General features: G+C 52.8%; 2 protein-coding genes across 2 annotated transcripts; both read left to right on the top strand.

The window, feature by feature from the left end:
• Nucleotides 1-27: 27 nt before the first annotated feature.
• Nucleotides 28-3,051, top strand: CSUI_009851 (elongation factor tu gtp binding domain-containing protein). Its single transcript, XM_068069960.1, has 3 exons — nt 28-248; nt 876-1,013; nt 1,573-3,051. Exons 1-3 carry the CDS (start codon nt 102-104, stop codon nt 1,873-1,875), a joined length of 588 nt encoding a protein of 195 aa, XP_067918065.1. The 5' UTR covers nt 28-101; the 3' UTR covers nt 1,876-3,051.
• A 527-nt stretch (nt 3,052-3,578) lies between these two features.
• CSUI_009850 (proteophosphoglycan related) lies at nt 3,579-11,504 on the top strand. The gene is made up of 2 exons (XM_068069959.1): nt 3,579-9,165; nt 9,739-11,504. Exons 1-2 carry the CDS (start codon nt 4,856-4,858, stop codon nt 10,556-10,558), a joined length of 5,130 nt encoding a protein of 1,709 aa, XP_067918064.1. The 5' UTR covers nt 3,579-4,855; the 3' UTR covers nt 10,559-11,504.
• Nucleotides 11,505-13,952: the final 2,448 nt, after the last annotated feature.

Here is a 13,952-nt window from a genome sequence, read left to right as displayed (position 1 = left end):
AGATAGATAGATAAGAGTGTGTATGACGTGTTGCTACATGAGCTTTGGCTTTGACTTCTTAGGCGTTAGAGCGTCGGGAGCAGCATCGAAGAGAGAGGGCGATGCTTGTGGAAGCAGAGAGAATTCGGCGCTATGCTCTCCGTGAACCTCCTCTAACAGTAGAGGAGATCAAGGAGATTATGGGAGAAGAAGAAGAATATCGAGACGAAAATCGATTGTCAGGCATCGACGGAGGAGAGACATCGAAGGTACGAGAAGACGTTTTCATACTTCTCGTCATTTCTTCACATGAGGAGACGCTTTCGTTCATTCTTTCTTTCTTTTTTCTGGGGGAGATCTATGAATGGCGAAATAGTTGAGGAGAGATCTTGAAGACCGAATCTGTCTTTGGAGATGGCTGAAATAGATATACCTGAGCCCCTTTCTATGGGTGTATATACACCTGAGAGTCTGCTCCTTCTAATGCCTGGTGAGCCACTGGTGATGCAGGCCCTATATGAGAAACGAGACAAGAGAAAAGATCGAGTTTGTGTCTTTCTTGTAGTCTATCTATTATATATATATATATATATATAAACTTATCTACGTAGAGAGCTGTCCTTTAATGAATGCTAGCCATGAACTTTACCATTTCTTTTTCTCCACAAAAGGAAGGCTATGAAGAAAAGACGAAGAAGAAGATGCCATCTGTATCTGGGTATACCGAGAAAAAGTGAGATAATATATATACGAGAGAAAGAGAGAGGGCGAGAGAAAGAGAAGATAAGGGGGGCATTTGTCTAGAGAGAAGAATATCCCTGTCAAAAAGACTCCTTCACAGAGAGACAGCTATGCCTTTTATTTCATTGGGCATTTTCTTTCGCCTTTGTTTACAGAAGTCAGGAAGACGTTCGTCTCCATCCTTCTCATCTCTCAAGGAGCCCCCGAGAGATGCACCTGTCATTCCTATCATTCTACGGACGGATGTGGTCGGCACATTCGACGTTGTATTGGACGAGCTTGAGAAGCTTCAGGTAAAAGAAGAGAGAAACGAACTCTCTCAGTGTATATACAGCTCTTCTTCGATGACATAGAGAAAGGCTCTGCATGTATAGCTTGTTCTCTGATAGAAATGAACGAGACAGACAGTCCATCTTCTTCTTCTCGTTCTTTCAAGTGGATGTACGTCTGTCTGTCTCTCTGTCTGTCTCGATACGCACTACGGGGCTTTCCTTCTTCTCGGTCCTAAGCGGGAGAAGACAGGTTCATGTAGATAAGAATAAGACAACCGAGGACGAGAGAAAGAGAGATCGAAGTGGATTTCTTTTCTTAACTTCCTCTTCTGAGATCCTTTGATAGGATCTCCACGTATTCTTGTTTCTTCTCTGTAGGAATCTACGCGTCGTCTCGTCTATGTTCATGCGGTTTTGCGAACTCTCTCTTCTATCTTAAACGAGAAGGGAAGTTCATAAAGAGAAATATCTTCTCGATGTACATAAGGGTGAAGGAAATCATCTTCTCATCTTCTCTTTCTCATTTTTCTTTCTTTCTTTCTGTCTTCTGTCTGTCCTCATTGTTGGTGTGTTTCTTTAGGAAGAAGTGGGCATGAGAATTCCCGTCGTTCATGGAGGGGTTGGGCCTGTGATTCCTCGGGATATAGTGCACGCGGAAGTGGAGCGGACCTATGGGTATTGCCCGGTGTATGCTTTCAAAGTTCCAGTCTTGCCTGATGCCGTTAAGCAGGCTCTCGTAACGTCAATTGTCATAAAGAGATTCGACGTCTTTACAGATCTTATTCAAGATGTACGTGAAAGATGTACCAATGTTAGGCGCCTTCTCGACCACAATTTCTACGTCCGAAGTCTCAAGACGGAGCCTACCAAATCAGGATTATAAACAACACAGAAAGACAATGATGATATACTCCATACCTATACCTAGTAGATATATATACATATATATACATGTTGATATGTGTATATGCACTTGGATGTACAGAGAGATACACTGGGGTATATATATATACATATATTTAGGTTTGGACACGTGTCTGTACAGACGGATACAGGGTCGGTCATAGACACCTTGTTTTGTTGGCTCTTGAATAGACGTCTGTATGGAACTGCGCTATGCTTCTTGCTAGCTCACGTTTATACTCTCTAGGGGTGACCCATGTGAATGAGAAGATGAAGCCTCGCGTTTTTCGTGAAGGCAGATGAAAAGAAGGAGGTCTCTCTGGATTTCATATGGCTCCTGCAAAGCGGGAGGAGTTCGACCGGAGCTAGCCACATGTCATACCTTCTCAGCTAGCCCATAGGCTCTCTTCTTATCTTACTACAGTGACCGCTGATCGTGCATTGATGGGAGAACCTGTGTCGATGATTTGACTTTGCCTTTTCGCCTCTCCCCAGCTGACGCGTTCGGAATAGCGTCTGCTGAAGGCAGGTCTCGAAGCTGTTTTCTTTCCCGTAAGAAAGAAGACACCGCGTGTCGCCTTTGCACTGTCTGGGCTTCCTTCGAGTCACATTTTCAGCTGCTGTTCGAGATCGAGGATGCCGCACGAGAGTAAGACGTTTTTCCGAATCTTCTTTTCTGTTCTCGAGGACTTTTCTTGGCAAGAACTTTATCAGGTAACGGAATGCTTGCTCGGTTGTTTAAAAGCCGCCGGTTAGAAGGGCATTCATTCTACCCGAAGCTAGCGACAGGCCCTAAGCTTCCAAGGTGCCAAAGATAGCAGGGGGGCGCACTCATCAGTAGTTTTCACACTCCGCCATCACGAGGCTTTCTGATTTCGTTAATGTTCATTCATAGCGACGTCCAGTTGTTAGGATAGGGCGATAAAGCAGAAGTCAGACTGGAGGTTTGAACTGACAAGATGACAAAGACGAGGCTCCCTTCTGTTGGGTTCCCGAAAACAACGGCGAGTGCCGCCGACAGAAGGGAGACAGGCCCTCGAATGAAGCGGCGCCTTAGAAAACACGGGCGTTTGGAATCGTGGTGTAAGGCCTTTGTAGACAAGCAGAGACAGCAAAGAGCTTTGCGTTTCACGTTTCGTGAACGTAAGGATGCACGTCTTTCTATCTGCCGTCACCGTGAACCGGAAATTTCAGCTCTATAGGCAGTGGCTCTGCTCTTGTACAACCCACCCGGAGACTGTATTCCTGTCTCGCCGGCTGTTGAAGTAGTAGCAGTGCAGAACCCCAGAACTGAGCTGTAGAGAAGCATCACGTGCGTTGTAGAAATGAAGGAAAGTACTGCAGGACTGCTACGTTGCGCGCACGCAACAGGACCTGTATACCGCTGCTCCATGCAAGGAAATAACCGCCAGAAGGATCACCGGAAAACGGCCGTGCTTATGGTATCCTGAAGTCAAAAGCTGCTACAGCGAAGCGCAGAGTTCCTGACCGACATCCGCGGCAACCACAAATGCTGCTGCCGGCCCGACTGGACCGAAAGTGTAAGCGACCGGCGAAGTTCCTGTAGTCCGGATTCACTACTACCCAACGTAAAGGGGTTGCATGATCTTTTACCGCGTAAAAACCCTTATTAACAATGCTACACGCAGGGACGTCTTTGCAGTTTTTTTCAGGCCCTTGAAAGGCCTCTGAGCTTATTAGTTTATAGTCAGGATAACCTCAGCTTGACACAGAAGGAGCGTGCCATAGGTTGAACATAGCGGAAGGGCCTGCAGACAGGGGTTCAACTACGTGCCATAGACGGTGCGCTTGATACCTAGCCGATCTTGCAGCTGTCTCAAGTCCTTGGCCTATCGTTGGCATCGCCGTCCGCGGCTTGATAAGAAGGGGAGAAGCTTGAGATACTCAAAAAGAATAGACTCTGGCACCCCAGCAGAACGCGTGCGCGGAATGAGAAATTGCCTGACAGTAGTGATTTCCCTTGTTCGAACAGATGTGAGTCCTGTAGAAGCCAGCTAAGATAATGCCCTGGTCTAGTGTTGGTGAGTGTGTTCCGCCAGAAAAACACGAGGCAGACGTCCGCTTTCAGTGATCTGCGCGTGACTGGCTGACGGCAAAAGCCTGTTGCTGTTCCCCCCCTTTTTTGACGCTGGTGTTTCTCACCGGAGGGCAAGACCACTCCGGGTGTTGCTTCCACACTGATTATTCTAAGGTTTCAATATAGTGTTCTTTGTAGCCGTGCCTAGCAGTGAAGTCCGTTCGTCGTTCAAGCGAGTGGACAGTTGAACATATCGATTCGCGCCCAGTTTTGTTGGGCCTCCCGGAGTAACGTGTCGGATACCTGACACGTGTTCGCTCCATTCCTGGATTATGCGACCACCTTTGCCATGTACCCGACTTGGTTTTCCAGACTCCGCATGTTTCAGTCTTTCAGTCCTTTTGTATAGCGACTGATTTGTCAGTGAACGTATCGGGACGGCGGTTTTTTTCGGTGAACCCGATAGCCGTCCTGCTGTTTGTTACAGAAGCTTTACATGTTTCTAGGGTTCTCCGCCTCCTTTGTTGCGGCTCCGCTAAAAAAGACCGAAGTGATCGCCGCCCAGCAGGGCGCCACCTTGCCACTCACTGGAGGTGAGACAAGGGATATTCGGCGGCTCCCTCATGTTGTCAGGTACTACTGGTAAACGTGCCAGTGGCGCTTACAGGTCCTTGCGTAGAAAGGCAAGCATGTTAGCTGGTATCATTACCAATTTCTGATGTTTTCTTTGAAAAGGTCTTAATACGAGGGAGTGGTAAACTCATTCGTCACCACTATGCGCATGGCCATCAATGACAAGTCGGCCAAACCCCTTCGGTACACGTAGATTCTCAGGCATTAACTTTTGCCGGTGGGGCTCTCTCCCCCGTTTCACGTGGTTGTTGCTGCGTCTGCATACTGTTTCTTTCTCGCCGAGACAGAAATGGGGTCGTCCGCCCGTCGTCTTCTGCCAGCGTCACCGCCATCGCCGGGACAGTCCCGGAATTCCGGTGGTGCTCGCGCCACTCTCTCCTCTCTCGGCATCCGCGTAATCTGCCTTTCAGTCATCGTAACGCTGGCGCTCTCCCGTGTTGCTAGCTTAGCAAGAGCCGGAGAGACCACCGATTCTCCGAATGGCGTCCTGGGTGTGGACCAGCTCACTGCGTCACCGGCAGTTGATACAGTTAAGCCTCACACTGAAAGCCTCAGTGGTGTTGAAGCAGCCGAAGAAAATGGCGATACTCAGCAGCAGAGCGACAAAAAAATGAATGCGAGAAAGCAGAAAAGAGCCAAGGCGCGTGGATCACAAGCGCATTCCGACACATCGACCCTGACTGGAGATGAGGTCCCTGTAGACCAGCGGGACCTGCAGTCCGGAACTGAACATTCTCCTCTGCCGGAAGAGCCAAGTCATGTGCCTGACGCCGTTTCAGACGAAGACGAGGAAGACGAAGATGCCGGTCTGCCCGCTGTGAAGCGGGATCTGCCGGTCGAAGAAGGGGACAATGCCAAGTCGGAGAATCCCGTGGAGACTTCCCAGATCCCATCAGCAAGTGCTGAGAATCCGGCATCCGCAACGCCAGCCAGTGCAGACTCAGCGCTGCCAGAAGTAGCCCCTTCCCAACATTCTACAGAAACCGCACAGCAGGTAGCGCAAACGAGTACCCCTGCTTCCGTTGCTGCCTCAAACCCGGTGACTGGAAATGTGGAAACAACAGTTCCGGACAGCAACCAGCAGCATGCACACCCGGAGGCTGCTTCGATCCGTGCTCGGGAGAATGACCCGGCACATTCGAGAGACACTTCCTCTGAGACGGTGAATTCAACCCCAGGGGCCGCGGCGTTTCAACCCGCCGAACAGCCTGCACCAGCCACAGTAACCCCCCCGTTGAACCAGAGCCGCCAGGAGGACGGCACGCAAAAGCCCGCGGAGGAAGAAGCGAAAGAGATGTCAGAGCAAAGTAAGCCCGCGATGAACGAGGAGCACAAAGCAGAAGAGAGTCCAAAGCCTTCTACTGACCAGAAAAACGAAGCAGACAGACCAACAAAGGCAACAGAAATTCCAGGACCAGTTGAAGAAGGGATGACAGATTTACGGGGAACTGACGTAGACGGAAAGGCGCCTCAACAACCTGAAAGCGGCACTGTTCGGGAAAGGGCTGATACGCCTCTCAGTCACCAGATGCCCAACACGGCCGAACACACTGTGACAGACACCGAGAGAAGCGTAGCGGGCGAGCACAGTGCAACGAGCGACCATCCGGAGAAAGAAGAGAAGACAGCTAGTTCCAGAGACATAGATGCAACACACGAATCTGCTGTCACTTCGGACGAATCAGGGAAGGAACCTGGGAACGACACACACCGCACTGCACAGCCGGAGGATCACACTGTTGCTGAGATGGAGAAAAACACGGCAAGCGAGAATGCGCCGGAGCGTGACCATTTAGAAAACGAAGAGCAGGCAGTTGTCCCCGAAATGCCGAACTCAAACCCCGAATCCAGATTCACTCAAGACGGGCGAAGGAGTGAGCTAGTGAGCGGAGTCAACGAGGCGCCGAAAGTGGAGAGCCATACCGTGGCTGGTACACAGGGAGACCGAGCCGACGACAGAACTGCGAAGAAGACTCCGCAGGGAGAAGAAGAATCGCCTGCGGCCCCGGAAACCACGGAGTCAGCTCAGGAAACTGCCCCGACCCACCCGGCAGCCGAACCAGGGAATGTCGCAGCGAACGGCGCGGACCTGCCTGAAGGGGCGGATGACACTGCGACCAACACGGAGGAAGATTCAGCAGCGGAGGACAGTGGAAAGAGTGACGTTTCAGAGAAACAAGAAGGGACAGATACTCCGGCAGCCGTGAACTCCCCTCAGGAATCCACGGTTCCTCAAGACGAAGTCGCTGATGAGCCGGTGGCCGGCGAGGACCAGAGGTCGGAAGCGGGGGATCACACGGTGAACGACACAGAGGAAGATTCAGCAGCGGAGGACAGTGGAAAGAGTGACGTTTCAGAGAAACAAGAAGGGACAGATACTCCGGCAGCCGTGAACTCCCCTCAGGAATCCACGGTTCCTCAAGACGAAGTCGCTGATGAGCCGGTGGCCGGCGAGGACCAGGGGTCGGAAGCGGGGGATCACACGGTGAACGACACAGAGGAAGATTCAGCAGCGGAGGACAGTGGAAAGAGTGACGTTTCAGAGAAACAAGAAGGGACAGATACTCCGGCAGCCGTGAACTCCCCTCAGGAATCCACGGTTTCTCAAGACGAAGTCGCTGATGAGCCGGTGGCCGGCCAGGACCCGACGCTCCAGTGGGAGAGCACTGTCTCACCAGCTGGAGACACCGCGGAGCGTGTTCAGCCGGAGGAGAAGAAAGAGTACGTACAAGGCACCTCTCAGTCGTCCCCAGAGCCGGCGGTCACCCCCGAGGAGCCTAGAAGTGCACCTGTAGCGCGCGGTGAAGAGAAAGATCTCCCCACGTCAGAGAGAGAGAGCACGACAGTGGAAAACCATCGCCTGCCGGTCGCACAGGAGAATCAGCTGGGGCGCACAACACACGCCGGTCAGCAAGAGCCAGAACAGGCTCTTCACACCTCGGATGGAGAGCCCGCTGCAGCGGAGACGCAACACAGTATGCCTGAGTCTCAGTACCACGCGTCAGATTCCAACGAAGCGCAGAAGAGGCCCCAGGAGGACCACACGTCCTCCCAGGTCAGCTCCACCGTGGAGATTCCCCCTAGAGAGAACATCGTACCCACAATAGAAGACGGAGCTACAGGAACTGAGGAGCGGGAAGACGACGGTGGGGCAGTCGAAGAGCTATACGAGGAGTGGATGCATGAGCTCCACGGCGTGGACGCGGACGAGGCAGAGGCGAATGAACAGCAGTACGAAACCGATTCCCCGCTTTCTGGACCCCTTGCTGACATGTACGACATTGCAGACCTGAAAGACATGGGGTCGAGTCTGGGAGAACACGAGATGGACGAGCAGAGAGACAACGGCGAATGGCCTCAGTCTTTCTTACCCCCTGGTGTACGAGCAACTGACGAGGAACGCCCGCTACAGGCATACCCAGACTGGGATCTGGAAGGTTATGAAGCTATCCTAGATCCAGAAGAGACAGGCCTTCATGTGGCGCCGACAGCCGACGCACTTTGGACGGAAGTTGAAGCACCCGAGCCGAGGTTCGATCATGACGAGGAGGCCTTCATGACTCCATCCAAAGTTTTTCACGGGAAACACGACAAAAGTCATTATACAGGGTTTGCTCCTTCAGTAGTAGGTAGACATCGAACGAGTTCCAAGACACACGAGGCAGTACCTTCGCAGTTTCTGTCTCCTGTGGATAAAGCGAGCCGATTCGGTGCTTCTCCTCTGGGAGGGCCATTCCAGGGCCGCTTCGCTTCGCATGACAAGCGTCCAGTTGATATGGAAGAATATACGGAAGAAACCCTCGCACGAGTGCAGTCAGCAGATGAGATGAATCACAGCGACGTTATGCGAAATTCAGATGGGAACGAGTCTGCCGTGGATCCCGAAGAAGATGAAGACGCGGGGGACAAGGACGAGGAAGTTAATTCTCTTTCCTCTCCGTTACGTCGAGCGGAGCCCAGCGATTCTGAGGAGGAGGAGCCTGATATGCTGGGCAGTTCAGCCGAGACACGAACTCCCGAACACCAAAAAGCGACCAGCACGACCACGACAAGCACTTCATCTACCTCGCCGTCTACATCTACAGCGATGGACAGCAGCTCTCAGGCGGCTGGAGTAGCCGGGGAAGACCAGACTACTCCGCCGCAGCAAGAAGAGACAGGCGGGGGCGAGACTGGCAATGGTAGGCCAACTCAGGATCCCCGTGAGGGCCGATGCACAGCTGAGGAGCTGAATGCCTTATCAGAGTATTTCTCTTCCCAGCCTGAGGCATGCAGTGCCTATCGGTGCATCGACGAGCAAGGACTGGAATTTCGAGAGCGTCTGAAGGAACACTATAGCGCCCTCTACGACGAAAGTCAACTTGACGAGCTTGCGGGGCTCTTCGCAGCCTGTAACTGTCGGTGCCCAATGATGAAGTGTGAAGTGGACTATGTCATGGAAAAAGGATCTCCCTCCTGCAAGGAGGCGACGGTAGAGTACTGCGAAAACTCCAATGAGAAGTTCGTTGATCGGTGCACCTCCGCAGCGGAACAATTGCCGTTAGTGTACGATATCGGGACGGACCCGAGCGGGTTCAAGGTGCCCTGTCGTGTCTGCAGGTATGTCAGCATGACTTGAGCCACTCGGAGTACGTCAGTAGATACGGGAAAGGGAAAGAAAGAAGAAATTCGTTCTTTCTAGTGAATAGGAGAATCAGACAGAATCGAAAAAAGCAAGACAACAGTCAGAGAGACAGAATGGAAAGATGTATGACAGATGTAAGCACCGTGGTCACGGTAATCGGTTAGTTGAATGGGGTGTTCATGAACACGCTAACGGTAGGCAGCCTCGCCTCGCCCCGACTCAAAACACCTACGGCTACTCCTACCTAGAAAACAGCCGTACGCCTACTCCCATGACGGGCGCCCAGTGTAGGCCTGGTTCAAGTGGTCTGGCACTTCCAGAGGCGGTGCAAGGCAGATTTCTTTTCCTCACCAAAAATGTAGACGTGCTCGTCGTGGCTGTTCGGTAGAACTCAGCCTTCGAGAAGCAGCACCGCAGAGTAGAACCTCCTCAACTACACCTGCGCCACCACCGGATGAACGAAGTAGGCGATCTCGTTGGTCACTCCCTCCTCACACGCACAAAAAGAAAGATGTGAATTGTCTTGCTTTTCCTTTCTTTTGCCATAGACGAGAAGACCTTCCTGTCCCCGAGCCTCGCCCTACACCTCCTCTGGAGCGTCCGGCGCCGCCAAGTGAAACTCCTGGGGCTTCTGAACACTACGGTGACCAGGCCTTGCAGACGGCCCCTCACCACCATGGCTCGGCAGAACCAGAACAACACTCCGCGGCCTTTCCTGAATCAGGGGCTGGAGCTGATGCTAGCGAAAGACACCCCGATACTCTCCATGAACAGCACGCGGAGCTTCCTTCCACGGCTGATCAGCACGAATCATTCTCAACAAGTTTGTCGCCAGACGCGACACCCTCGCCTGAAGACAGGCCTGCATCATTCCCGACCGAGGCCTCCCTGACACCACAGGCGCCACACATGGATGATGGGGGAGAACCAGAACAAGACAGGCTTCACACACATTACGTCCCTCCAGCAGACGAAGAAGACGACATCTCTAATACACCAGCGTCGGGGGTCTCAACAATGCCTTCGTCAGCTGCCGGTGCCGGGGTGTCAGAAGACACGTCCTCGTTGCTAGGGGCGGCGGAAAGTCAATACCCAGAAGGCAGTCAGGGATCGGATGAGCTGACACCAGCCAGTGAACCTGAGGAGAGAACAACTACAACAACGACACCGCGTCCGTCAACATCGACGACAAGTACCCATAAGCCGCCGCAGGAAGAAACGACCGTGCCTGTACCTCCACCCCCCCCTCAGGAAGATGAAAAGGAACACGATGATCAAGTAGAAAGCGCAGGTTCGAGTCTACATGTTTCGAGTGGGTGGGTAGCTGGTGCACTTGGGCTCAGCTTGATGGCAACTGTCTTCGCGTGAGATTTTGTCCTTTCTTGTTGATGTCTGCACGAGTGGTACATGAGGTCCGCAGTCAAGCGGAACACGCCCGACGCTGCAAGAGAGAGGCGTGGGGCGTTTCAAGAGCCTTTCCTTATAGAACATATGCGACGAAGGAAGAAGGTCTCACCCCGGCAGAAAGAAAAATGACTTGTGGTAGACGTTTGAAGAGATATGGCGGGCCTTTACGGAACGAGACAGGTAACCTTTCAGCAAGAAGAGCAAAACGGTGGTTTGTACCAACGGCCAAAGTCACGAACATGTTCTTAACACGCAGGAGACAGACGAGGCGCAATATGTCAGCTCGTAGGAGGAGGAATCGAACCCCCCTTGTCACCTATCCCGTGTCAGCCGAGAGGCGGTGGCCCACGTACGAACAAGTGGAACTACGTGCCTGACAGTCTGAGCTAAAGAAGAGCCTAGACGTAACTCCGAAGGACCGTGAAAAGACTCCTCACTCTCATCCTGGAAAGCACTACAAACTGAAAGTTTTTCTTTGAATCCGGCAGCAAGCTGCTCTGCTACTCCACTACGGAGAAGATGCGGCGAGGGGGGGGGCCTCATACCATCCATGTTCGGGCGGCGTCTGTTGAATCAACTGCCGCTAAGTGGACAGCAAGTCAACTGCTGCTCGGAAGAAAGTCCTTTCGTGTCGTTCGGCAAGTGTGGCGTTTCTGAAGTGCCTACCTTCACAGTCTCAAAGCGTGAGACGAACAATGCGAAGCAATGAGCGTATGCAATGTTTCAATTTACGGTTTTCCATGAATCGTCACACGTGGGGCGCAATCTCCAACATCACGGCGGAAGGTAGAATAGCCTACGAGCAGCCGTTACATTGAGAGAGGCGCGCCGCATCGTTTGAGACAAGCTCCTCAAATCCCGTGTAAGTTTCCTTGTGCAGAGTGTGGTCCTCCAGTGCTGGAACATGTTGGCGTGCAATTCCCAGGTAAGCAACAAGTTTCTGCTGAGCTGGCGGCACCTTCCGCGGTTCGGTTCCTGCAGTTGGAACGAAGGTAGTGAGGGTCTTTGAAACCGGGGAAGCGCTGCCCCCACCTCAGCCCGGAGTACCGCGACCGGTAACGAACAGTGATGGCTTCCCGCGAGGGAAAAAGAACAAACGCCCCATCCTTGATGCTCATTTGCAACACACAGGGACAGCACGAGAGTTCTCCTTGCTCTCCGTGGCTGATATATACGGCAGCTAGTCACCGGAGTCAGACCTCCTGAAAGTCTCGCCTCCGGATAGCCGGCTTTTAACTAATATCACGCGACCCGAGAGTACTTCACTTCTAGCGGACTGTTCATTCAGCACTCAAGACTCCGGAATACTGACCCTTTCACAGACTTCTTGCGAAGTCTTCCAGAACCTTGCTTGGCTGTGCGCCTGAAGAGACCAGTCCCCGTGCATCAGTTCTCGGTGCCACCCCAGAACAGTCAGCCGGTGTTCTCGCGCCCTCCTCCAACGTGAAGCCACTCCTAGTCTTCTGTAATCCTTCGCTGATCCCGTGCCCCAAGTGTATTCTTTTCTATTGAGGAGTAAGTGCCCTGAGCTGCAGTTCAAGACGCCGCGGGCCTGTCTCACGCGCGCCCGCGTTGCCCCGTGTCCTGCAGACTGGCTGAACAGTCAACCATAGAGCCCTCTGTACGTTTGGATGCCACTTCAATGATACGTAACGCGTAGTACCAGCACAAGGTGACTTGCGAGCGGTGTGAGACAGCATTCTCCACGGACACTGGCCATACTGCGCTACGGCTACGACGAAAACCGCAAGCCGTGTAACGGCGTGTTGCAGGCCATAGAATGCCTTTTGCTGTCCTTGCGTAGTCAAAGATTCAGGAGTGTCTCGCCATGTGACAGGAATTCGGGGAGTGAACGCCTTCTCTTCCATGCGCTATAAATCCCCCCAAGAAACGACACTGCATCAACTTTCGCCTTCTTGACTCCCCGGGCGTGCCCTGAGTAGTCCCCCGCAAAAGCCCCCGACGGAACAAAACACCCTCAAGCGCGAATAGATTCAAACTGAAGCCAAACCGGCATTATTGTCATCCGAGACAATACACTGCACTAATATTGCCTGCTGAGCGTCTCCTCCGCGTTTGCTTCCCCGTCTCCCTCTGCCGCGAGCGTACAGCCGGCTGTTTCCCGCGCGCCACTCACGATTCAAAGAATAGACGTGAAAATCCACGGACGGACATCTTTCCCACTTTCGAGGAACAGGTAGACTTCAGAAAAAGCAAAGGCCCACGCACTGGCATCGCCCTCCCTCTTGACACCGTGTGTTACAATTGCGGCGGCGGGACCTTGATGCCCCCACCTGCGTCTCGCAATTCCTTGCTAGTTGCCTACCGTGTCGCTGTCGCGAGGGGAAGGTCCGTTGTTTCGGGCCGGGTACAGAGTGCGGCGCTTGGAGCGGAGCCGAACTGTGGAGCGGGCATGAGTAGGAGTCGTCTTTTTCGTACCTCACGTGAAGCGTCCGGCTCTAAACGTTTCTTTAGTACGAGGTTTCTTTCTTGAGATAGACCTAGTATGTGAAAGGAAAGGATAAGGCTGGAAATGAGCCCCGAATGAGAGCTGTCTCAACACAACCCGTGGTGCACGCGGGGCAGGCAGCAGCACCTTCGGGTACAGCTGCCCGAGGCACTCGCGTGTGGCGCGTCTTGCAGTCTTTGTTGCCTCTATGGTAGTTTGGGCCTTTTCCTCTTTTCTCTGTAACACTGAGTGCAAAATCCTGTAAAAGGGCACCCTTGGCGCTCGAGTTTTTTTTCCTGTATGAGCTGAGAGTCAGCTCGACGTCATTCTCGTCTCGTCTTCCAAGCACGTTGTTGCGTGGTGTTCCAGTCTCTTCTCGTACCCCCGCCAAGGAGGAGGCAGGCGTCTTCTGGGAGGAGTGCGCTAGATGAAAAATTGCGCATGACGTCTCTGTGGCCTCAGTATTGGCGGAGTTATCCTGGAGAATGAGCCTCTCTATATCTGAGACTTCCGTCTTTGTTCAGCTCAAGCCTAAGTCTTACTAATTGTGGAGAAACGAGGACCTCCCTCAGTTGATGCGCGAGTGACAGCCGCTCGGTGCAACGATTGCCGCCACTCGATTTTTCACACGAGACGGTGGGGGATTTCTCTTCTCTTTTGTCATTGTTTCAGCCGAAAACGAAGTCCTTGCAAGGTGTCTTTTCCCGCCGCACGGGACGGCTTCTGCACCGGCAACTTCCCCGTTCCTGTTGCCCCGTCTCCGTGGCGTTTACCGTGTTGCCGTCTCGGGGTGTTTTCTTAGGCCTTTTTCCTTCGGTGTTACTTTGTTTGCCCGTACGACGTCTGGGACGGACGCCCGGGTGTTTTTTCTTTGCCGCGAGAGAGGCCTTTCTCTTGACTTCCTCG

The sequence above is a fragment of the Cystoisospora suis genome, assembly GCF_002600585.1.
Source record: "Cystoisospora suis strain Wien I chromosome Unknown contig_6184, whole genome shotgun sequence".
NCBI classification, from domain to species: Eukaryota; Apicomplexa; class Conoidasida; order Eucoccidiorida; family Sarcocystidae; genus Cystoisospora; species Cystoisospora suis.
Note: the sequence above shows the minus strand (reverse complement) of the source record. Positions and strands in the feature narration are given on the sequence as shown.

Coding starts and splice junctions, on each gene's coding strand:
- CSUI_009851 (XM_068069960.1), top strand. CDS start 102: ATGCTTGTGGAAGCAGAGAGAATTCGGCGCTATGCTCTCCGTGAACCT. Junction 249..875: donor ACGGAGGAGAGACATCGAAG/GTACGAGAAGAC, acceptor CTTTGTTTACAG/AAGTCAGGAAGACGTTCGTC. Junction 1,014..1,572: donor ACGAGCTTGAGAAGCTTCAG/GTAAAAGAAGAG, acceptor GTGTTTCTTTAG/GAAGAAGTGGGCATGAGAAT.
- CSUI_009850 (XM_068069959.1), top strand. CDS start 4,856: ATGGGGTCGTCCGCCCGTCGTCTTCTGCCAGCGTCACCGCCATCGCCG. Junction 9,166..9,738: donor GTGCCCTGTCGTGTCTGCAG/GTATGTCAGCAT, acceptor CTTTTGCCATAG/ACGAGAAGACCTTCCTGTCC.